At 39.9% G+C, this 26,049-nt stretch overlaps 2 protein-coding genes across 3 annotated transcripts; one reads left to right on the top strand and one right to left on the bottom strand.

Moving 5' to 3' along the window:
* Positions 1-618: 618 nt before the first annotated feature.
* On the bottom strand, positions 619-18,251 carry LOC124142824. 2 transcript variants are annotated; one of them, XM_048400299.1, is made up of 9 exons: positions 18,112-18,251; positions 15,985-17,350; positions 15,007-15,131; positions 12,927-13,032; positions 11,035-11,239; positions 9,771-9,951; positions 8,151-8,174; positions 6,381-6,553; positions 619-5,561 (listed from the first exon to the last, which is right to left on the bottom strand). In XM_048400299.1, exons 1-9 carry the CDS (start codon positions 18,150-18,152, stop codon positions 5,290-5,292), a joined length of 2,493 nt encoding a protein of 830 aa, XP_048256256.1. In that variant the 5' UTR covers positions 18,153-18,251; the 3' UTR covers positions 619-5,289. The 2 variants fall into 2 exon arrangements, with proteins under 2 accessions (XP_048256256.1, XP_048256257.1); XM_048400300.1 differs by lacking the exon at positions 8,151-8,174.
* On the top strand, positions 18,248-25,385 carry LOC124142753 (ATP-dependent Clp protease proteolytic subunit, mitochondrial-like). The gene is made up of 6 exons (XM_048400301.1): positions 18,248-18,363; positions 18,922-19,092; positions 20,426-20,522; positions 21,534-21,721; positions 22,387-22,492; positions 25,164-25,385. The coding sequence occupies exons 1-6, from the start codon at positions 18,349-18,351 to the stop codon at positions 25,286-25,288; spliced, it is 702 nt and encodes a 233-aa protein (XP_048256258.1). The 5' UTR covers positions 18,248-18,348; the 3' UTR covers positions 25,289-25,385.
* Positions 25,386-26,049: the final 664 nt, after the last annotated feature.

The following is a 26,049-nucleotide window of genomic DNA, read 5'->3' as shown; positions in this document are numbered from 1 at the left end:
CTAGTGGTTAAAGCGTTCGCTCGTCATGCTGAAGACCCGGGTTCGAATCCTGACATGGGTACAATGTGTGAAGCCCATTTCTGGTGTCCCCTGCCGTGATATTGCTGGAATATTGCTAAAAGCGGCGTAAAACCATACTCACTCACTCACTGTTCAAGGGAATGGCGTTAAACCCAACTCACTCACTCACATGATAACCGAGATACATATAGCCCAACAACACATATTCATGTCTTTTATTGTTAGGCAAGAAAAGACATCTATCAGTCTTTTCATCACAGAGATCTCTGTGTAGAATAGGTCTTCAGCAACCCATGCTTGCTGTAAACGGCGACTATGCTTGTCGTAAGAGGCGACTAACGGGATCAGGTGGTCAGACTCGCTGACTTGGTGCATGTCATCGTATCCCAATCAATGCTCATGATGTCAATCACTAGATTGTCTGTTCCAGACTCGATCACATACAGACCACTGTCATATAGCTGGAATATTGCTGAGTCCGGTGTTAAACAACAAACAAACAAACAAACAAACCATGGGGAATAAAGGTGTTTGTGTTTGTAGTATCGTAGATTCAAGCAGTAGTGAATATTAATGAGTTGACAAAGAACTTACCCATTTTCATTTATAAATATATTTATTTATGGCAATAATCTGTCGAACTGACATCACTAATGTTGTCAATACTTTGTAAAAGTTGCACAATCTATACTGACCATTGACAATAACATGAAGTAAGAAATCTGGATATCAAACATCACAGTATACAATGATCCTAGTCTGTCATACCGACCCTGAAACAAATATATCCAATACAACCCATGCAAGTCTATAATATTTGGCGAGTCTGAAACTAAAAAAAGGGTCTGGTCTCTTTTTGGTTATATTTAAAAACCATAATTTAACAACTTTTTTTTAGTAAAATATGTTCATTTCAGAGACTAGATATTAGTCAAACATTGATCTTTATTCATATATATACTGAAACTTTCAAACTAACTCTTTGTCAGCTGACGCCAGGAATGCTAGGTGACACGCTAAGACAGAAACTGGTTCCACTGTTGATATGTGTTGACAGGAGCCCAGTCAAGCTGACAACAAGAATGCTGTGATTCAACAAATGTGACTCAATAGTGAACTATATACTCTCTGCATGTGCACGTTGTAGGCAACAAAGAAGGCAACATCATGACTTGCTGCAATGGACTATATGTTCTCATTAGGGCTTGGATGAGTCCAAATTTACCACCCAGGTACCTGACCCCATATACCCGACCCTACCTGGGTACACGCTGTAGGTTTCAAGAGTTGGGAATAAAATGTCTAAATGGGGATTGTTTTATCACAGCCCTGGCCTATTTAGATATATGTATCAAACAATCAGATCATGGGTACACTTAAGTTGACAGAAGCTTTATCTTTATTCAAACATATACAAGTCAAAAGGAATGTGTGCATCGTCAAAAAGAAATGAGAACATTAGCGACTTGTAGTGTAACCAATCGAGTGAGTTTTTGTTGTGAAACAATATTGGGTGACTAACCACTGGTCCGGGTAGTTCTGTGGGTACCCGGGTCCTACTCAGGACCCACCCGACCCGAGTACCTGAGTTAACCCGTCCCTGCCCTAGTTCTCATGATGTAATCCACAAGATAATGCATGAGAGCTTATGATCCTTTTGTTAGTCACAACTGTTTTGTATCCTGAGCAGTTATTTAGCTTGTCCACTGAAGTTAAACCGATCAACGAATGTTGAAAAATTGAACTCTTTCATCAAATACATCCATGACACACATGGCATTATCTGGAAATCCTCCAAGTGAAACACTGCAGCCGGTGCATGGGATAGTATCCATGACAACTGGGTGACTATACTTACAGTGGTCATAACATGTTCATTATGAATATTTACACTATTTGAAGATGAGCCTGTATCAATAAATCATAAAACCAGTGTATTATTTGAGGTTTTACGATTTTACTGCTCGTAATCACAGGATGCAAGTGCTGTACACAATTAGGACGGAATGTACATCCATCAAACAAGTGCTTCCTCACTGAGGAAATGTAGCTCAAATTCATATGGAATGTTTATAGGTGCAATGAATATATTTTCAAATTTGTAGAACAAAAGCCTGTCTGCAGAAGTAACGACTAAGAAGTTCGGGGTATCCCCCAATACACCACCTTTACAATACGCTGTGGTGATATGGTGCATTTTGGATGGAATTCTCCATATTCCTTGTAGTGTGTCTGACAAAAGGCCATTGCTATTAACCAATTTGTGCTGGCTTGCCTTATTAGTTAACATATTTTTTTTAATATTTTTTTTTTATTATTCCACTTTTTTTGTTGTACAGCATTTCATACATTCAGCATTTATCCATCTTTCAAGTTCGGCCGAGAGTTAACATATTCTTGCCTAAATTAACCGATCAAGCAAGCCAACACAAACTGGTTAATAGCACTGACCTCTTGTCAGACAGGAAGCTACAAAGTATTGGTCAGGGTGGCGTTTTCCAAAGCAATCTTAGCGCTAAAGTAACTCCCATACCTTAACATAGACTTACCACAGTCGTAGCGCTAAGGTTGTTTTGTACAACAGCACCCAGGTAGATTAAGGGAGTGTAGTTCGTAATCGGGTCGGGTTATTGAAAAACCTCATTTATTCTCATTAGATATTTTAAAATCTGAAATGATACATCAGTAAGCATATCCTGTTTTGTATTGTCAGACGCATATCACATATGCACCGAATCGTGCATCCGTACAAGAAATCTGCAAATACATGCAGCTCATGGAGTGTATGTACCATATTTGACGTAATACACCCTGGGCGCTCTCAAAATTAGAAATAGGGGGATCTTATTAGAAATTAATATTGGTGAGAAAAAAACAGAATGGAAAAATCGTAAACCTTGTCGTTTATCCTGACAGCCTGAAATGATACAAAAGAAAAATCTGTGCGTATTAAACACGACAGATATATTTTCCAGGATTTAATTGCCCATTATTAAGGGTGCATATAACACAAAAGTGTGTATTATACACGAATAAATAAGTGTACATTGATCATTTGGAAGAGGTGCTAATTGGGATTGTTCACTAGCCAATATACGTGTATGAGCAAATATCGCCGTGGGCGCTTATTAGAGCAGGGCGCTTATTATGTGGAATATATCTATCTTCATGATGAAACAGACATCACCAGTGCAACAATGATAACAGATGCACCAGTTTGCATTACAATCAATATATGGTCATCGCAATGTACTATACTCAACAAGTAAAGCAGTACAAGATATTTGATAATCATAGGTAATGCTGATAATCTGTGCACACATTCAAACAGTCTCATATCACATTAAATCAAACAGTGTAATATCACATCAAAGCAATACCAGTGAGTCTACTGGTCAACAAGGAGGTCTACACAAGGATGCCGTCATGTACAGATTACATATTGTCTCATCTGTGTAGGTTAACATAGAAAAATACTTGGTACGTTTTCAATATTTGAAATTACTAACATAGGTACACAGATTGAGCAAATATGTTAAGTTTTACTTTATATTGTCTTCATTGTGCGAATATGTTTTTGGCTCGTAACTATATGTGATGAGGGATTTCATACTCTTAAACATTTCTCACACAGCAGGCACTTTGTACACTGACATGTATATAAAAAGTGTTTTGTATAGTGGACTATATTGTCCAGTGTAAAAAAATAAAGACTGTTCTGTAGAAAGGACCCAGCATCAGTATTTAGTGTTTAACTTGTCCAGTGCCATAGATAGCCGGGGAGGCAAGGGGGGTGGGGGGGCAGTTGCCCCCCTAGAATTTTTATAGAAAACAGTTTTATTTGAATCAAGTTCGGGACAAGTGATACTTGTACAAATATTTGCCCCTCAGTCAAAAAAAGTTAACTACGGCCTTGATGTCACATATGATAAATGAAGAGATCTGTAACACTGATGTATACAGTGGAACCCTGACAATCAGGACAGTACCACTTCCCCTGAAATCTGGAAAAACTGTTTGGCTTAATGAATCACTGCTATGGACTAATGTCCATCATAGAAGTAGACACTTAACTGTAATTGTCTGGAAACTGAGGTGTCCAGGTTAATGGGGTTTGAGTTTACTTCTAATGCTATACACATAACACTGACATAAGTAGACACTCAACTGTAATTGTCTGGAAACTGAGGTGTCCAGGTTAATGGGGTTTCAGTGTATTTATAATGCTATACAGTATACACATAACACTGACATAAGTAGACACTCAACTGTAATTGTCTGGGAACTGAGGTGTCCAGGTTAATGGGGTTTCAGTGTATTTCTAATGCTATACACATAACACTGACATAAGTAGACACTCAACTGTAATTGTCTGGAAACTGAGGTGTCCAGGTTAGTGGGGTTTTAGTTTACTTCTAATGCTATACACATAACACTGACATAAGTAGACACTCAACTGTACCGGTAATTGCAGGTTAGTGGGGTTTTAGTTTACTTCTAACACTATACACATAACACTGACACAGCGAGGAGATCATCATAAAACTGCTCTTGTCCTGAGGGCTCAGACTAAGCTACATCTGTACGGAAAGATAGCGTCATGTACATAGTCCTCATAATGTGTCTATTTACATATTGACTGCATAATGATAAAATCATTTCTGTCCTTGTGTTATATATTTCCTGTACATCCTAATTTAGGATGTCTTCCCTCTAAACAGGATCTATGACAACAAACATACTGCAAATATAAACAATCAAAACAAATTCAATGCATTAATACAATTTCAACAAACAAAACAAATTTGATACAATGTCTGTTGCTGATGATGCTTGTATTTTTGTGTACAATTGACTTCAAGCTGCAAACCAATGAATTTTGCATAAAATATTTCTACTGACTTGGAGTCATATAGTGAGGAAAAGAAATACCCCCTAAAATATTTTTTTTAAATATCAAAATAACAAATAATGAATGATCAATAATTTAGACAATAATCCAAATTTCTTAAGAATTCTCACTATGCATGCTACTCAACTTTTGATAGGGATAATCAGATAAGTCATTCTATTAAATAAACACTTGATGTATTATGAAAATCAGTTTTGTATATCAATTCCTATCAAAATTGGAGTTGTATATATTATATAGAAGGAAAAATAGGTAAGTATCAAACTGTCATTCTTCATAATTGTCTAACATCGATCCACTGCGGTGACATGGGGATGGAAAGAACAACTGCTGCCTCCTTGTGTTGCCTGATATCTCTAGTTGCCATCCCCTGCAGTAAATCCCAGCAGGGCTTTCTTCACAGTGGCACCCCACTTGTAATACTTCTCCAGGAACTCCTTGTACAGGGGCGGCTTCTGTCGGAGAGTGTCCGGACTGACCGGCTTGTCCAGGGCTGGGTTCTCCTGTAGCCAGTGGGACAGAGACTTCTGCACGTCATCCGCCTGCTTGTTCTGTCCCCCAGACTGGAGCAGCTTCACCAGGTTGTCGTAACACATGTGTACCCAGCGGAGGTAGAACCCGGGTGACTCTGTAACGAGAGATGTAACCATATCCATGGGTGATGGGCTCTCTAGAAGCAGTGTTTCTTTGTTTGTTGTCTCATATCTAGCAATATTCTGGCTATACGATAGCGGCCTGTAAATAACTGAGTTTAGACCAGATGATCCAGTGATTCATATTGTAAGCAACGTTCCACACCATTAGGGTACGATGACACCCTATCAACCAAATCACTGACCTGACTGTCTTATCCATTTGGTCACCTCTTACGACCAGCATAGGTTTTCGGTTTGTTTTGTTTTGTTTGTTTGTTGTTTAACGCCGCACTCAGCAATATTTCAGCAATATGACGGCAGTCTGTAAATAATCGAGTCTGGACCAGAGAATCCAGTGATTGACATCGTGAGCATCGATCCACGCAACTGGGATACGATGACATGCATCAACCAAGTCAGCGAGCCACACCACCCGATCCTGTTAGTCGCCTCTTACGACAAGCATAGTCACCTTTTACGACAAGTATGGGTTGCTGAAGACCTACTATATCCCGGATCTTCACGGGTCAGCATAGGTTTTTGGAGACCTATTTGGGTTAGGTTTTTGGAGACCTATTCTAACCCGGAATCCCCACGGGGCAAGAAGGCATGGGATGATTAGCTTGAGTATATACACTGTGGCCTTAAACAACAAACAAGATTGTGTGTCATCATACGGTATGGTACGTTAAATATGCTACAACCACAGGTTTGCCTGGTCCAGACTCATTATTTACAGGCAGGTGGGATATAGTTGAAATATTGCTGACCCTGGCATTAGACAACATCCACTCACTCACTCCGCTACTTACCGACTGCTGCAATGACCTGCTGCAGTAGGGGCACAGCCTGGGTGGGTTTGTTGACGATCTTGTAGAAGGTGGCCAGTGTTGCCATGGCCAGGAGGAGATAGTTGCTGCCGGGGCTCTGACACAGACGCATGTACGACATGCTCAGCTCCAGGTGCTTCTCCGCCTCGTCCAGTCTGGAGAAGAGATGGAGAGAATAACAAACAAGGTCCTAATGTGATTCAGTGGGTGATGTTTGATGAACTGAGCAAGCGGCTTACAGCATTAATTCTTGAAAGAATTCTAACCTTCCAGAAGATGTTTCTTTATTTAACCCATTATCAATTTAAGAAAGAAAATAAAGAAACTAATGAATGAAACTCCACTGAAATCAACATGCAGTTCAGATGAAGTGATATCACATTTGTAATGCCATGCAGTATTGATTACACCTTATTGTTTGTTTGTTTCTTCAAAATGCATCAGACCCGTGAAGATTCCGGGGTAGAATAGGTCTCAGCAACCCATGCTTGCCGTAAAAGATGACTATGCTTGTTGTAAAAGGTGACTAACTGGATCGGGTGGTCAGACTCGCTGACTTGGTTGATGCATGTCATTGATCCCAACTGTGTGGATCGATGCTCATGATATTAATCACTGGATTGTCTGGTCCAGACTCAATTATTTACAGACCGCCATCATATAGCTGGAATATTGCTGAGTGCGGCGTTAAAAAACCAACCAACCAAAAATGCATCAGTATGACATCATATTGCTTCAACTGACCAAACAGATCTGAGAATTGCTAACATTTACAAGTACAAATACCAGAATGTAACAATACTATCTTTCAACCATCAAAGTTATTAATACATATGAGTTTTCCCCTTGGAGAATTTGTAGTTGTTTCAAATAACAGACCATTGCTTCTGGTAAATAGTGATAGTTTCACAACAATTTGTTATAAACACCGACAAGCCTTACAGGTTACCACATAAATTCTAATAAAAAGTAAAACATCCTTTAAAAATATAACATAATCAAAATGAAAATGATACCAGAGCTACTATGACAAGCAAAAGCACATTCTGAATGAATAAAAGTTCATAAAGGAAGTGTTATGTCTAGATATTGGCATCTTCAAAATCATGCACAGGCAGCAAATATTCCTATCAATTCTTCTATCAACCATCTGTACTATGAAGACATTAAGATATGTTTTCACAATTATTAATGTCTTGAAATGTCACTGGTACATCGTGGTGCGACTGATATTCTTGAAATTTAACTGAAATGTGCTAAGATGTGAAAAATAAAGCATTGAAGGGTTTCAATAATATTTCTTAATTCTTTCTTGGAGCAGAGAGTACAGGGATAGATGCGGTCACTAGTCCATAAGTCCAAGACTAGTGAAACTCCATACAGACTAGTCTTCTCCAAAACTCCAAAACTCTAGGACTAGTTGGATATGACCAGTGGTGTCTGTCTACCCCTGTCTACAAACTGAGATGTGTTTACTGCCACATACAAAGGAATCACAAGACAAACTTTGCAGTAAAATATCAAGATATTGGCTCACATAATAAAAGTAGCTCTTACGTTACTTTGTGCAAGAATTGCAGCAAATCAAAATCTTCATCTATTCTTTATGCATGCATACAGGTAAAACATGTGTAAATGATATATAAAAGCATGCTAAATATGCAGTACTGAACATGATTATATATATAATAAACATATCCAAGACATCTATCTACTGCTTTACATCAGCTATGTGTAGATTCCGGTACTCACAAATCTGCATCCAAGTCGGGATGACTTAAAAAACAGTACATTTAACTGTCAAATACAAGAAATGTTGTCAAACCCGTTTCATCTGATTAAAAAATGCCTGTTGGAAATAAGGGCAAAACACATACACATTACTATCATTTCACACATCAACTAAGATAATCTTGCAATATAAGTAATAATGTAGCACTTGGAGCATGCTTTAGGGATTTGGCACATCATAAATATGCACATTATTGTTATTATTATAAGTTCATGTCATACTGCTGGGTATCCAAGAATTTTGACATATCCATTATTTACCAGATACTTGACAGAAATAATAAAGTGAGTGAGTGAGTATGGTTTTACGCCGCTTTTAGCAATATTCCAGCAATATCACGGCAGGGGACACCAGAAATGGGCTTCACACATTGTACCCATTTTGGGAATTGAACCTGGGTCTTCAGTGTGACGAGCGAACGCTTTAACCACTAGGCTACCCGACCTCCCCGAAATAATAAAGTAGAGATATGGAATCAGGACAATAGAAAGTATAAACCCATGTGTGACAGTGGCTAAAAATGAAACAAACAAGAAATGGATATTTGATGGTGATGTATCTGATACGGATATCATAGATGTTTTGGACCTTGAGTTTCCAGTGTTTCAGCAACTGCTTTCAGTAGGACTGGCTATCGATATAAATTATAGAGATAATCCCCAACCAAATATCGATCAATTATCGATAAAAAGTACTAGAAAGTAACTTTAAGCAAACACGCAGCAAAATCCCGAAAGAAATCAACATGTTTCACCCCACTGGTGAGCAGTGACAAGCATAGATTACTTGGTGGACATAAAAGATATAACAAAAACAGTTGCTTTCCGTCTTCAACACTTGACACTATTGACAATAACGAGTCTTTTTCGGTAAATCTAAACTTTATTTCATCGCAATAGTTTATGTAAGTTATTATCAATGACAACAATTTCATATCGATAATCGTTAATATTTCTTCCCATTGACGATAATTCTGATGATCAATCTTTAGCCAGCCCTAGTATTCAGCCTTGTAACGTTTTGATAATATTTGTGTAAATTTGGGGTTAAATCAAATTTTAAAGTGTACACTTTCCTTTGCCACTCAGTCTATTTTTATATATGTTCTCTGGATAAAGTAACAAGAACTGTGGACAACGAACGATACAATGTTGATCTGGCAGAATGAAATTCTTGTGGAATACAAGTCAGCAAAATCAAAATCGACACCTGGTTCGAAAATTGCCATGCAGATTTTGGTTGATTGCAGGATTTACAAAGCATGTGTACCACCAATTTAGTGTGAACATATATTTTCCAAATCTTTATCATGTTTTAAATCAAGGTGCTCATGTAATTGATGCACTTCATGAAGTAAGACCTGTTTGTTACAATAAAGACCTTGATTATTTATCAGATCGTCTTCACTGGACGCTGCCATTTTGTTTGAATATAGAAAGGACATAACTCATAATAGCCACTGGTGGCGCTACGATCGAGCTCAGAAATTCCAGCCTAGTTCAGCAAAAGTGGAAACTGGACTGTTACAGTCAGTTAACTCCCTTGCCTCGGGAAGATGAGTACATTGTTACAGCCCCTACCTGTTCATCTTGGAGTATATCTGCCCCAGGAGGGAGTACACCTGGGCGGACCTCAGACTGATCTCTCCGTAGTTGGTGGACACGATCACCAGGGCCTGCTTAGCTTCAGCCTCGGCCCACCTCAGTGTGGAGTCCTGCTCATCCTTGGAACAGTTCAGAGATTTCCACTGCAGTGCTGAGGCTGTAAACAATCTGCCCATGTTAACGGTATATTTGGGCGAGTAGAGATTTCTTATTGCAGGTCCGAATCAAAGTCAAGGGTGGTCCCGGGGCCCCTGACATCTGCTTGTAGTATTTGAATCTAGGGAACCTCTAAATCTTTAACTCTTAACATTAGGGTAACGACAGGGACCCCTTGCATTTTATGTTACGTCTGATAACTTTTCCTCAGTAGTTTGCAAATTTGTTGTTATTATCTTCAAGTTGTGAGTTCTGAGAAAAGCTGGTGGTTTATTGTTTACTGTTGCTGGTGATGCAGGTACATTTATCAGTAGGATCACAGGAAGCTGTGGCAAGATATGGTGTCATCTGTATTATCTTGAGACTCCATTCACATATTTGCCTCTGACTTTCATGACATCTTTTAAACTTCCCAACTGTGACAAAATGGGCCCTTAGCAAAACTCTTCCATTCAAAGTCTTTTATCATACCTCTATGTCAGAATGATGAGATGTGATTGGTCCACGTAATTTTGATAAAATATTGCGTAACCCACCTTGGATAGGAATATATTTCTCAGCGGGGGCATAAATCTCTTATACCCTGCCACAAGCAAATCAGGCAGCATGTGGATTTCTAAGGCAGAATAAATCCCTTATACCTTGCTTTTAAGCAAAAAGCTGCATGCTTTTTCCGCGTCAATGGAAGTTACGTGACATAGCGCAAGCTAAACTCAGTACAATTGAACAGCTGTTTTCTATCAATTTGGAATTTGTTTGAATTAGTTTAAAATATCATATTTAAACATGAATTTGTTGTAGCAGGATCACTCGGGGTACATAGAGTTTTATGTGTCCCTCGTTTTATACCACGAGCCCGAGGCTACATGATTCTGCTTCAACTTATATTGTTTGTGATGTGTATTCTGTCCTTTACTCATCAATTGTAATGAGGAACAGGTCTATTCTGTCCTATACTCACCAAATGTAATGAGGAACAGGTCTATTCAGTCCTATACTCACCAAATGTAATGAGGAACAGGTCTATTCTGTCCTATACTCACCAAATGTAATGAGGAACAGGTCTATTCTGTCCTATACTCACCAAATGTAATGAGGAACATTTGAAGCATGGGATGTCCCTGTGGCAGCTGACTCCGAGCGATGCGGATTGCCTCCATGGAGTGGAAGTAGAAGTCATCAGTATCAAACCTCTGGGTGGCCATGAGAGCCCGACTCACAGCACGGTGTGCCAGCGCGATCTGGATTGTCTCACAGCTGTAGATCCTCATAGCGATGCTCAAACATTCCTAGGAGTATATCAAGTGAGTGAATGATTGTTTGCTGTTTCTAACAGCATATGAGTAACATCTCAGCATAATGGGGCACGGTTGGCCCAGATGTGAAGGGCGTCACAATTTGTTGTTTAGAGTTGCATCCCTTAGGCGTGCCAGAAACCTGTGATCATGGGTTCAATTCCAGCTTGACAAGATTATGTTTTTTGGTTTATCAGCACTTGAAATTGACACGATGTTAAACCCCATTTCACCTCACCTCAGCAGATACAATTGAGTAATACAGGTTGCAGACATTTGCCACTTTGGAGAAACCTGTGAGATTGGGTATAGTATTGACAACCAAAGATCTGGGAATCAAACCCCAAACCAAAAGATCCCTACATGACAAAGGGAAGCAACTCTGAACAGTAAATTAGCAGTGCCTCAGAGTACAGGGCCATAATAAAGCATAAGAAAACACATCAGCTTCTGAACACCAACTGCTGATTGCAAAATACAAAACACAATGTCTCCTAATTTGTTTAGAAATTACTACTAAAGAACACAAAACAAAGTGAACAGATTCTTATGTCTGACAGACCGCCTCCGTGGTCTAGTGGTAGAGCGTCCGCCCGGAGAGCGGAAGGTTCTGGGTTCGATCCCCGGCCGCGTCATACCAAAAGACTTTAAAAGATGGTACTTGTTGTTACCCTGTCTGGCGCTCGGCACTAAGGGGCTAAAACAAGGACTGGTCGGCTTGGAGTCAGTATACTTTGTCTGAGTGGGGTATTCATGTTAAATTGCGGCATGGTATCTCAGTGAGCTAGCACTATAAATCGGGACACACACACACGTGCATGCACGTCGCTATATAAGTGCAATAATCTTGACGTTAAACCCAATTTCACCTCACCTTATGTCTGACAAGTTTGGAACATCAAATATAAACATCAGGACAACACCAAATCAAGCTCATCATATATATTCTAGATGATGAAATTCTTGGAAGAACAATGAGAATACAATGTTTCCATGCATCTACAATTGTTCTGTTAGATGGGAGGTGAAATGGGGTTTAACATAGTGTTTGAGATTATTGCACTAATGTAGCATCTTACATGCACCAGTGTCTGCTTGTACTGGTCCGGCTAACGCTGGTTTTAAGGTGCTAGCCAACTGAGATGTCATGCCTCAGTTTAACATGGTTGGTTTGGTTGGTTGGTTTGTTGTTTAACGCCGCACTCAGCAATATTACAGCTATATGACGGCGGTCTGTAAATAATCGAGTCTGGACCAGACAATCCAGTGATTAATGTCATGAGCATCGATCCACGCAATTGGGATCAATGACATGCATCAACCAAGTCAGCGAGCCTGACCAACCGATCCCGTTAGTCGCCTTTTACAACAAGCATAGTCACCTTTTATGGCAAGCATGGGTTGCTGAAGACCTATTCTACCCCGGAATCTTCACGGGTCCAGTTTAACATGGACATCCTACTCAGACACAGTATATATACTGTTTCCGAGCCAGCCAGTCTTTGTTTTATCCCCTTAATGCCAACAGCCAGGAGGGTAACAACAAGCATTGTTTTTCTTTTCACGTCTTTTGGTATGACACGACGGGGGATCCAACCACCGACATTCCACTCTCTGGGCAGCTCCTGTATCCACTAGGCCACGGAGGCTGTCTGTTCTGTTATAAGGTGGAGATATGTACCTTAGCTGCCTGCAGTCCCTCCTCGCCATGCAGGAACTCACTAGACAGATGACAGTAGTGGAGCAACGCCTTCAGGTGGAGGAGATGGTACTTGCCATACACTGATCTGCAACAGCAACAATACATGTCAGTCTATACAGGGAACATAAGCTATAACAGAAGACTTCTAAACATAAACATTATTCATGACATTATACATTCACCTTGCTGACCTAGGCTGGAATTTCAAGACTTGATCAGAGCGCCATCAGTGGCTATTATGAGTTATATCCCTTCTACGTCCCTCCTATTGACCAATCAGATTCCATCTCTCATATCACTTGTATTTGCTTTATAAAAAATGGCGACACCAAGTCAAGACGATCTAATTGATAATCAAGATCTATATTGTAATAAATTTGTTTGATAGGCATTACTTAGAAGTTGACGGATGACAAGATAGACACAATTTTATGGATAACAACTTCTGAAATACTGTGAAAAGCGATGTTTCGGTATAGATCCCTATACCGTTGTCAAGCTAGACTGACAACGGTATAAGGATCTATACCGAAACGTCGCTTTTCACAGTATTAAAGAAGTTGTTATCCATAAAATTGTGTCTATCTTGTTATGTTGTAATAAAATGGGTCTTACCCTGCGAAGCACATAAAATCACTTGAACACCTTAATTAAAAACATGAAAAGATTTGCAAAATATCTGTCGACACCCAGTTGACAGTACACATGCTTTACAAATCATGCAGTTGACCAAAATGTGCACATTGAAATTTATGTTGTTAATGAACATGTCTAACGGTGGTTCGTTACACGATTTTGATCGTACTATGCATAGACTCATTAGTCCAACCAAACTGTAATTCCCGAATTCCAGCATGGTTCAGCAAGGGTGGAAACTGGACTTTTATAGTCAGTTCACACCCTTGTCCCAGGAAGATGGGACCCCATTACTTGTCCAAGGTCAATCCCTGCATGAATATGGGATGTCTCTATTTCAAGCAATAGGAGTCTGATGACAAGACCACAAACTCTCTGAACAATCTGCCTCCAAATCATGACATACATACATGAAGCTTGTATATAACAGATAGTCTTCTTACCTGATTATTCACAACAATCATACCGTGTCATGGACAATGGAAAGTCATTTAACATTGTACTGACAAACGGAAGAAAGCCGCACAAGGTGGTGTTAAGCCCGACAGAATATCCCCCTTTCTAGAACTGTTTGATACTTAGCAGTACAATATAACATAAACAACACCCCCAGCACCAAGTACTAGTATGTCCATGTTTCCTCCCATGTGCAGTGAACCTGACATGACAATATACTCTAATAGTTAAAATGGCATCACTTTATAATGTGATCAAGGGACACTCGCATTGTTTGCATTTATTTCATGCTTGCATTAACTTACCTTATATGTTTACCCTTTAGAACTGGTTGTATTTTATGAAAATAACGAAACAAATAAATAAATAAAAAGGGGACCTAATTTCTTATTCAATTTTAGTGTTAAACACCGGACAAAATACAACCAGTTCTGAAGGTCTGGCATATACCATGCTATATGGACAAGGCAGGTTTACTTTGTTTTTAACAATTAAAAAGACAGCACACAATTTTTTAAAACTTTAAGTTCAATATTACCGTATTCGACGTAATAAGCGCCCCGCTCTAATAAGCGCCCACAGCGATATTTGCTAATATATTGGCAAGTGAACAATCCCAATTAGCACCCCTTCCGATGTATCAATGTACACATGACTTATTTATTCGTGTATAATACGCACTTGTGTGTTATATGCAACCTTAATTATGGGCAATTAAATTCTGTATCTGTCGTATATAAACAGTTCAAACTGTCAGCATAAACCACGAAATTTATCTTTCAACTGTTTTTTCCACCAAAGTAATATTCTAATAAGAGCCCCCTATTTCTAATTTTGAGAGCCCCCTTGGCGCTTATTACGTCGAATACGGTATTTTTAAAAACTGCTGTTTGTTGCAGTGGCTGTAAAGTAAAGCAATGTGTGAAGTTTGATGCACCAGGGCATACTGCACAGAAGCATGCACTACCTCGCCATCTGCACAGCCTGCACTGCCAGCATCTCCGCCTTGTTGACCTGCCACGAGGCACAGCATACCATCACAGCATTACAGAGACACTCTATCACCTGGGACGTGTCGTCAGGCTCCACTTCCTGGGGGAACAATGTGAACACCGTCAGTACAACACTTCAGTACAACAACAGACAAATGGGAATGTTTCAGTTCCAATTTCACTTGGTCAGGACTGTTTTGAAGGCAATTACTTTTTAGGCCATAACAATTATTTAGCTCACCTGGGTAGGGGTTGTATGTGTGAATTGTACACAACAGGTATTTTTAAAATGATAATCTGCACTGTTATGTTATTTCTTGGAAACGAGCTCCTTGTTTGGGAAATGTGAAATTGAGAAACTATCTCAGTGTAATTAAGGATAATCCTTAACTGATAGATTGATCAACAAAAACAAATATAAAAACAGTGTTAAGAGACTTGAATCCTTTTTGTACGACTGACAGAGCCTAGGGACCAGTCATTTATTATAGGGGCGGCAGGTCAGAAGGAATCATGGAATTAGGGTCACTAAAAAATATGACAGATTCGTTGTGAGGGTCATAAAAAACAACAACACCTATTTGGGGAGGACATGTACAAAAAGTCTACAAGAACAGGGGGAGGGTCATAAACAAATATGACAAGCATTCAGGAGGGTAATTATATTCAGAATATTAGTGCATCAAAAAGCTCTGAACCCCCTGTAATAAATAATTAGTCCTTTCGTCCCCTTGAATTAAGGTACCAAGTCACAAATCACACTGTGGAAATTTTGCAAATGATTGAATTTTCCTCCCCGATATTTCATGTGTGATATTTGTGTCATATCTATTTACAGTCTTAGACGAATACCCGCTTGACCAACTGACTTTGAGTGTTCTAGGGCTGATGCTGACGCAATACCAGAGTTTCCAAATAATAGAAAAGCAACTCCGAAATCTCCAGTGATTTACCTTCAATGCCTTGTTTGCCCACCCACTTGCAGGTGTCAAAGAACCAGTTTCCAACAGCATGAAACTAAGTCCAACAAATGTCCCCGACTCATCAATAAAATCCTGTCCGAATGACATCATCTTGATGGCCCATGTGACCTCAGTTGACCAGAAGTACGCCTGCTGGCTGCCATTAAAATCATAGTTTTTGTTCCGCAGATGCATCAACTTAACGTAGCCCTTGTACTTTGCCATCCATGTTTCGATACAGGGGTTTGTGTTGAGGAAGCGAATCAGACCACTCATCACCTCCTCAGCCTCAGCAAGACAGTTGAAGTCAATGAACAGGTCGACTATCTTCAATCCTGTACTTATAACCTGTTTAGTGGCTTCTGTGCTTTTTGCTACCTCCAACGCTTCAAGCACTGAGTGGTACGAATTTGCAATATCTCGAATTATATTCACACCACTCATATTGATATGTCTGAAATATTTAAGATAAAAGGGATACAATTCTGGCTCAGCCAGCAATTCCTGAAAAGCATCACACATGCCAATTTCAAATCCTAATGGCAGCTGTTTTCTTCTGTTCAGTGCAGCAACAACTTCGAGCTTCCTCATCTTCTGACAGGCTCTTTTTTCTGTCTCAAGCAGCTCCTGATCCTCTGGCTCACTCGACTCAGTCAGTTCTTTTACCTGTTCTCTTGGAATTTCAATCAAGGAATGGAAGTTATCCGGAATTGGAACCCATTGATGGAAGAAACCTTTGATAAGTGTCATAGACTCCGGACTGTCCTCACTCCACACAGACGTCTTATCTTCTGCTTCAGGTTTACTTAAATTGCTGTCTTGAGTGCCCTTCTCAGTCTCGGTGCATGCACTCTCGGTCAGGACGCTGCTTGTATTTGTTCCTTCAAGGTATAAAATATTCTGTGTTCCTAGTTTTTCGGTGATAGCTGGCAGTGGTTCGTATTTTGGGTACTGAAGACTGTCTACCTTTTTATCAATATCACTGAAACGACTCGCCTGGGAGGCAGGCCGATGGATGACTGTGTTGTCAAGAAACTCAACCAGATCTCTGTACCTTTTTCGAAATTCAACATTTGCATCTGGATTCTGCAAAGATTCTCTGAAACACTTGTACCAGTCAGAATCTTTAGGTTTTGTTGGAAGGATGTCAATGAGGATTCGTGCTCTGTCACTTGGGGTTGTTCCTTTCTCTATCTTCTTCCTGTCTTTCAGGTTGAGAATCCTGGCATCACACAGCTGATCCAGGATGTGCTCAACCTTCAGTTCCTGTACAATTGCAATTCTGTTCACCTTCAGTCTCATGATATTCTGACGATCCATCCCTGATGTTGGTTGAAGAGATGGTGGAAGATCAGATCTAAGCAAATAAAGAATAGGTTTTTTAAACTTGTGCTTTCCTTTAAGTGTGGTGAACATTCATCATGTCCCAGTATATTAAGGTGTGAAATGTGTAACTGTAAGCTGTCATTGATAGATTGGAATGCCATGACTATGTCATCGATCACTGATTTGTGATATATATCAACAGTTTTAACCCAATATAACAAATAGTTTTCATGTAATGACATATCCAAACAAAATGCATAATTCAACTTAAGCCTCACTGCCACAGTGATTACATGGGATTAATGGAATAAATTGTCGGAAATGTATTAAAGCAGGGACCATATAGATCTTATAGATCTATTATATGGTCTCTGATTAAAGTTATTATTTTGTTTATTAAATTTTTACTTAACAGCACACAATGCTTTGGAACATTTTCCTGAAACTGAATGAGGACATTTTATTCGTTATCTATTATAAGAATTTCTCTTGTGAAAGAAGCAAAACAAACGAAAGTAAAAAGCTGGTTATTTGATTGTTATAACAATAGCATTAGACAGGAAAGTTCCCAAATTAGAGTCAATTAAGGTTGAACATACAAATAAGCATAAGCACATTCCTATTTATCAAATGTCAATAATGAAAATGCATTGGAATACGGTAGAGCAGACATGAGGACTTGTTCGCTTGCCTAGCAACTGGAGCAGACAGCATTTGACAGCTGTAAACAAATCAATGTCAAGTGCATCCTTTGATATACGAGTGAACAAAGTTCAAATCAATGGTTCATACCCTTTAAGAGTAAATGTGTTTCTTCTTAAACTAGTTGCCATTTTTTTAAATACCCCAACAATTCAGGATTGATCATAAATCCTCTAAAATAATTCAGCGTAAAGGCTGCGGTCGTTGTCATTCCGCCATTTTACCGGAAGTAGAACAAGTGCGTGTTTATTGCGGAAGTAGAATGCACGTGTTACTTGCGACTTTATTTCTGTCAGAAGTGTCGACCCTTAGAGCAAACTTATCGAAATGAATTGTGTGAAGGTAAGCAGTCTTGCATCATAAAAAATTCCATGTCATTTATTCATTTACTAGTTGTTCATTCCCGTTAAAACTTAAGAAAGTGCATGAAGGTGAATTACAAGTGGTAGGTCAGTCTCAGCTGGTCGTGAACACTCAGTGTCAGTAATACTGCCTTACTAGCAGAAGATCGATTCAGCAATTAGAGAAGAACACGGGCACACCTGAAGGTGTTACGTAATGCGAAATTTGTGATACATATATTTTCAGTCGCGACTATGTGATGATATTGGCCTATGCGATTTCTTTAATGGTTAATTGGAAGCCTAGTAGTTAAAGCGTTCGCTCGTCACGGCGTAGAAGTGGGTTCGATTCCCCACATGGATACAATGTGTGAACCCCATTTCTGGTGACTCCGACATGACTCTCTCACTTTGGTGCTTTTTGAAAAATACTGAACAGTATTATTTTTTTCTTCACAGAACAAATTTTCGAATTGCACCAGACTGGGGGTATGTGTCATCTCTTTATGACCCTTGTTATTCTCACTTTCGAACGCTGTTTTGATTTTAATGAATTCAGGCACTGTTGCGAGTATGCAGCAGTCCAGCAGCTGTTCGGGGCCTCCAGACATCATGTGTGAGACACATTCCCATGGTGCCGATTGTTATAGAACAAACAGGGCGGGGCGAGAGGGCATACGACATCTACTCCAGACTCCTCAAGGAAAGAATCATCTGCGTCATGGGTCCAGTAAGTAAACATTGTTTTTTCCTTTTAACCTTTTTTCCAGACCCTTGAAGATCCGGGGTAGAGTAGGTCTTCAGCAACCCATGCTTGTCGTAAGAGGCGATCGGGTGGTCAGACTCGCTGACTTGGTTGACTTGGTATCCCAATTGCGTACAACGAGGCTCATGATGTCAATCACTGGATTGTTGGGTCCAGACTTGATTATTTACAGACTGCCGCCATTGAGCTGGAATATTTGCTGAGTGCAGCGTTAAACAACAAACAAACAAACAAAACCTTTGTTCCAAATAATAGCCATCTAACCTGCTATGAAAAACATGGAAAACAGAACAATTTGTATTCAACTTCAAGTCAGAGAATTTTAGATATCTTGGTCACATTCCAAAATGTGAACAATGGTGAAGTGATCTTAGTGCTAAGATCATGAAGATGAACTTAATGAAATTCATAGTGCTACGATCACTCTGTGGAACAAGGCCTAGAGATTATTCCAAACAGCTGTCAATAGAATTATGTTCATAAGATTACAAGGCCCGCCACGAGTGACACAATTTGACTTTTGAAAAGCTGTTGAACTATTTCAAACTAGAGAAAGGAGAAAGTAGACTAAGATGCTAGTACTACATGTAGTAGTTAAGTACTACTGAACACTATTTAACACAAATGTGTTTCTGAGATAATGCTTCACAAGTTCAGTTCAACTTCACTGTTCACTGAATGAGTTGGTGATATTAAATCATAATCTAGCATGAACATGATGAAATGTATTTAAATATCCATCCATGATTCAGAATTGTCTCTCAGTTGAGACTGATGTTATTTTTTCGTCCTGTATTAGTGTTACTGTAAATTGTTTTATGATCTGTGAAATAATTAAAGATAGTGAAAAAATAAAACCAACAAACTTTGTTTTTCGTTCGTATATCCTTTATTTCTCTGTAGTACAGTACACTGATTAGCACTTGTTAACATAAACTAAAGACATGTAATATTTAAAAGACACTTAACTTTAAGAGCAAAATTAACAGTGAACACTCTAAATTTCATTTATCATACAATAAAACATTTGACTCTCAAAAAATAGTTTTGACTCCCAAAAATGCATAGGCTGAGTCAAGGTGACCCTCAGATATTGGAGTCTAGGGCGAACCCTGGAACAGAGTCACGTTCCACAAAGCGATGTTAGCGCTATGACTGTCATAAGTCGGTGTTACAGAATGGGAGTTATGATGAACATGGCACTAGATTGCTTTGTGAAACGGGATCCAGAGCTATATATGGTAACTATCATGTGTTCAGTGCATCATAGATAACCACTCCATGTTTCCCTGCACAGATAACTGATGACTTGTCCAGTTTGGTGGTGGCCCAGCTGCTGTTCCTACAGTCAGAAAGCAACAAGAAGGCGGTTCACATGTACATCAACAGCCCAGGTCAGCAGCCTTTTTGAAAATATCCCCGACACACTGTTGCTGGGTGTAAGGGGCGACTATGGTGAATCATGTGGTGAGGCTATGTGTCTTGATCTTCCTTGATGTCCTTCTGCTTGCCCCTGTTGGGATTCTGGCTTAGAATAGGTCCCCAGCATCCTATGCTGGTTATGAGCAGGGACTTAATGGATTGGGTGTACAGGATCATTGAGTTGGTTGATTCGGTCACCATGCCCTGAAAGCGTGGATCGTTGCTCACAGTGTCAATCACTGGATTGTCAAATCCAGACTTGATTATTTACAGGTCGCCATCATGTTGCTGGAATACTGACAAGAGCAGCTTTAATCAACAAACAGAACAAACACTGAGCCCCAATGTCGTGAATCGATGATCATGTTTACAGTCACTGGTTTGTCAGGTCCAAACCTGATTGCCGTATTTGTCGTAATAAGTGCCCCGCTCTAATAAGTGCCCACGGCGGTATTTGCTAATATATTGGCTAGTGAACAATCCCAATAAGCACCCCTTCCGATTGATCAATGTTCACAAGACTTATTTATTCATGTACAATACGCACTCTTGTGTTATATGCACCCTTAATTATGGGCAATTAAATTTTAGAAAAATATATCTGTCGTACATAAACATTTCAGGCTGTTAGCATAAACCACAAAATTTAACTTTCAACTGTGTTTTTTTTCACCAAAATAATATTCTAATAAGAGCCCCTATTTCTAATTTTGTGAGCGCCCTGGGCGCTTATTACATTGAATACGGTATATTATATTAAGGCTTGGTTGATGCATGTCATCGATCCCAATTGCGTGGATCGATGCTCATGATATTAATCACTGGATTGTCTGGTCCAGACTCGATTATTTACAGACCGCCGTCATATAGCTGGAATATTGCTGAGTGCGGCGTAAAACAACATTCAAACAAACTGCATGACCCACATTCATCCCTGTCTTATCACAACAACAAACAAACACAGTGCTGTGTGTGTTCCACAGGGGGCTCCGTGACAGCAGGGCTGGGTATCTACGACACCATGCAGTACATCCAGCCCCCTATCGCCACCTGGTGTGTGGGTCAGGCATGCAGCATGGCGTCACTGCTGATGAGTGCAGGAGAATCAGGGATGAGGCACTCGCTACCCAACTCCAGAATCATGGTTCACCAGCCATCAGGACAGGCATCGGTACGTCACCCTCAGCATTGACTGAACTCTGTAAAAGCATTGGTTGGTGAGTGAACTCTTGAGATGTGATGTAGTTGCAGTGGTATGTGTAAATGCCCTGTCTGACTTTCCAAACCTGGTAAGTAAAATTGCTTAGGGGCGGTCGGGTAGCCTAGTGGTAAAAGAGAAAGCTTGCCACACTGAAGACCCGGGTTCGATTCCCGACATGGGTACAATGTGCGAAGCCCATTTCTGGTGTCCTAGCCGAGATATTGCTTGAATAGTGCTAAAAGCAGCATAAAATCATATTCACTCTCACCCACTAAATTGCTTACGTTACCGGTAAGTACAATTTTACGCATGCAGTGACAAGAGAGGCGATTAAAAGAATCAGATGTCAGACTCAGTGTTTTGGTTGATGGCGTGAATCGTTGCTCACCAAATCAAGCACTGGATTGTCTAGGCCAGATTCAATTATTTACACAGTGAGTCTTTTTGAAGAAGAAGTAGGCCAAGGCCTTTGATTCAAATCATGAGTCTGCTAACTCAACATTTATTCCACAAAGATAATGTCTCCAGCATTTTCTCCCAACTGGAAGCTGACACACTAATAAAACTGAAATATTGATCTAAGTAAAGGCATTAAACCACACTCACTCACTCACTCGCTCACTTAACCATTCCAGGGTCAGGCCACAGACATCCAGATCCAAGCAGAAGAAATTCTTAAACTGAAGAAGCAGATCAACAGACTCTATGTTAAACACACGAAGCAGCCTCTCCAGGTTATAGGTCAGTATGATCAGGGTATGAAACTCCCAAAATTTCAGCCAGACCACAGGACTGGCTAGCTGAAATACTTGCCAGCCCTGACCAAAACCTGCCTGCCCACTATAATCATATGTTTCTCAGGATAATTTAATTAAAACTTTAAATCGAATTCATTGAACATGAAGTAATGCAAGAAAAGAAATAGCAAACACTTTTTAGGTCAGATTTGTATTTAATATCCTAGAATACATCATGTAAATAATGCTTATCATCGGGAAATATTTAGAATATTTTTACATATGAAATATAACCCGACCGTCGGGCAGGGGGATTTGAAAATCTGGCAGCCCGAGTTGAAATCAACCCGTCTCGGACGGTCAGGCAGGCAGGTATTTCGAACACTGGTATGATGTTGTGCATTGGTGAGAACATGACACTTTCCACAACAACACTGACCTCTTCTCTTGTAAGCTTGTACCTGTTAGTCATGTTTCCAGCAACTTTTGTCTAGTGTTTGTCAGATGTTTGTATCCAGTTTACCTGACTGTAGTCTTGAGTTTGTCAGACTTTTGTGAGGCTTTTGTCTGGAGTTAGTGTGACATACTTACAAATAATAATAATACCGTATTCAACATAATAAGCGCCCAGGGCTCTCTCAAAATTAGAAATAGGGGGCTCTTATTAGAATATTATTTTGGTGGAAAAAAACAGAGTTGAAAGATAAATTTCATGGTTTATGCTGACAGCCTGAAATGTTTATTTACAACAGATATATTTTTCTAGAATTTAATTGCCCATGATAATTAAGGGTGTATATAACACACGAGTGCGTATTGTACGCGAATAAATAAGTCTTGTGAACATTGATCAGTCGGAAGGGGTGCTAATTGGGTTTGTTCACTAGCCAATATATTAGAGTTGAAAGATAAATTTCGTGGTTTTTACAGACTGAAGTATTTATGTATGACAGATATTATATATATAATCCAGAATTTATTAGCCCATAACTAAGGGTGCATATAACACACGAGTGCGTATTATACGCGAATGAATAAGTCTTGATCAATCGGAAGGGATGCTAATTGGGATTGTTCACCAGCCAAAATATTAGCAAATGTCGCCGTGGGCGCTTATTAGAGTGGGGCGCTTATTACGTTGAATACGGTAATAGGCCATTAATATTGCACAGATTTCTTCACCACACAGGGGCATGCTTAAAGAGCGATTATTGTCTTGGTCACTGGATCGGTGTGCACTCAACAATCATTCTCAGCTCCCTGGGGAGTATACAACCCAAGCTGCCTGTTGAGTTGTGTAGGGTTAACAACGACACTGCCATCTCGTCCTACTGGTACCCATTCACTGCTGGGTAAACAGAGGCACATACATGTCAATACTTGCGTGAGAACTCTTAAATAAAGGCAGAGCTTGACGTGGTGTGTGAATATATACTGCAGGTCTGATCACATTGGGCACATTGGCGATGTCATGTCAGTCTTTATACCCTCCCCCATATTTTTGCAGTCAGTATTTATGAAGAAATAGAAACATCTGGTCATGCATGTTTTACATTACTAGTTAGTGTTACATTACATATCCAAAGTATGTGTGATGTCAAGGGGTTGGTTTCAGTTCGACCAGGTACATGGACCGCCTCCGTGGTCTAGCGGTAGATTGTCCACCAGAGAGCGGAATGTCTGGGGTTCGATCTCTGGCCGAGTATACCAAAAGACGTTTAAAGATGGTACTATTCTGTGTCATCTCATTGAGCTAGCACTATAAATCGGCATCAGTCTGGACGAGTTCAAACAGCCACACACACACACATGCATGCAGGTCGCAAAATAAGTAATAAGTGCAATTGTCCTGGACGCGATGTTAAACACCAATTCACCTGACCTCCTCCAGGTACATATAAGGATTCATTTTTTGGGGGGGGGAGGGGGCACGTCTCTTACTAACAGGATCGGGTGGTCAGACTCGGTGACTTGGTTGATGCATGTCATCGTATCCCTATTGTGTGGATCGATGCTCATGATGTCACTCACTGGGTTGTCTGGTCCAGACTTGATTATTCACAGACCGTGCAGCATTAAACAACAACCAAACAAGGGTGGCCCTGTTTCTAAGGTGCTGTTGTATGAGTATCTGCTGATCATGAATTCAAATCATTCCTTGCTAATTGATTTTGCCAAAGTTGTAAGCTTTTACAACCTGTTTTACTTAGAATAATCTGAAATCTAGTGGTTAGTGCGTTTCCCTGGAAAGTGTCCCCTGCCTGTGTCATATCAAAAGATAATAAAACGTGGTACTTGTTGTTTCCCTGCTTGGCGTTCAGCATTAAGGGGCTAAAACAAGGACTGGTCGGCTCGGAGTCAGTATACTGTGTCTGAGTGGGGTATCCATGTTAAACTGTGGCATGATATGTCAGTGTCCTAGCAATGTAAAACCGGCATTTGTAAGGACTAGTACAAGCAGCCACACACACACACACGTGCTTGAACACCGCTATATAAGTGAAATAATACTGAACGCGACCAATTTGTTGGCGTTTACCTCGCCTTGACTCAATGGAAGCTACTGAGTTTTCAGAAGACGATATGGAGAAGGACGGGTTTATGTTAAACTCACTCACTCACTCACCCCAACACCTGATTTACCCTCACCTCAATGTAAGCTACTGTGTTTTCAGAGGACAGTATGGAGAGGGACCGGTTCATGGACCCCTATGAAGCGAAGGAGTTTGGGTTGATCGACTCCGTGCTGGAGCATCCGCCCACGTTGGAGGATGAAGAAGACTCCAAGAAGTCATCATGACCTGCTGTGTGCACATAGATCTGTCGTCACTTGTGTATAAACTCTCTGTATCTATACATCTAACTTGCATTAATAAAAATATAACATATACTCAGTAGAGCTTCGGTAATGTATTCTTTTCATTATGGAAATCTGTTTAATATTATTTGAAGCACTCATACAATTTTTGAACGTCAAGGGTAAATTTTTAAGCTGCATATTTACAATGAAGTTTTGATTGAAGCAGATATCATCTTTTTAGAACTATCAAACGAGATAGGTGAAAGTCAGGAATGCTGTTGTGGTAATACTTTTGACAATTAAGTGTAAATGGTGTATGTCATACCATTATCGAGAACATCTGTTCATCAGGTACTAAAGTGTTCTTTTATTTCTCTGCAAAAATTAAAATTAGAGCTTAAACCAGTAATTGTAACAAATCTGATGCATTTATGGCCAGACATTTTCTGTGAAGTAAGTTCTGTTTGATACAGTCACAGCACAGCTTCGATGTTGCTAAGGCAGTGGAAGACTTAAAACAAAAATATCAACCACTCCCACTCAATAACTCATCCTGTTGTGTTTCACCCTTAATTCTGGGCGGTGGGGTAGCCTAGTGGTTAAAGTGTTCGCACGCCACGCCAAGGACCCAGGTTCAATTGCTGACATGGGTACAATGTGTGAAGCCCATTTCTGGTGTCCCCCGCCGCGATATTGCTGGAATATTGCTAAAAGCTGCGTAAAACCAAACTCACTCACTCACTCATCCTTTATTTAGCTTC

The sequence above is a fragment of the Haliotis rufescens genome, unplaced genomic scaffold (genome assembly GCF_023055435.1).
Source record: "Haliotis rufescens isolate VD_foot unplaced genomic scaffold, xgHalRufe1.0.p SCAF_2, whole genome shotgun sequence".
Classification (NCBI taxonomy): domain Eukaryota; kingdom Metazoa; phylum Mollusca; class Gastropoda; order Lepetellida; family Haliotidae; genus Haliotis; species Haliotis rufescens.
The sequence above is the reverse complement of the archived record's forward strand: the minus strand, read 5'-3'. Positions and strand labels throughout refer to the sequence as shown.

Coding starts and splice junctions, on each gene's coding strand:
- LOC124142824 (XM_048400299.1), bottom strand. CDS start 18,152: ATGGCAACTAGTTTAAGAAGAAACACATTTACTCTTAAAGG. Junction 15,132..15,984: donor GGGCAAACAAGGCATTGAAG/GTAAATCACTGG, acceptor TTGTTCCCCCAG/GAAGTGGAGCCTGACGACAC. Junction 5,562..6,380: donor GCAGGTCATTGCAGCAGTCG/GTAAGTAGCGGA, acceptor CTCTCGTTACAG/AGTCACCCGGGTTCTACCTC.
- LOC124142753 (XM_048400301.1), top strand. Junction 20,523..21,533: donor CATGTACATCAACAGCCCAG/GTCAGCAGCCTT, acceptor TGTGTTCCACAG/GGGGCTCCGTGACAGCAGGG. Junction 21,722..22,386: donor AGCCATCAGGACAGGCATCG/GTACGTCACCCT, acceptor TAACCATTCCAG/GGTCAGGCCACAGACATCCA.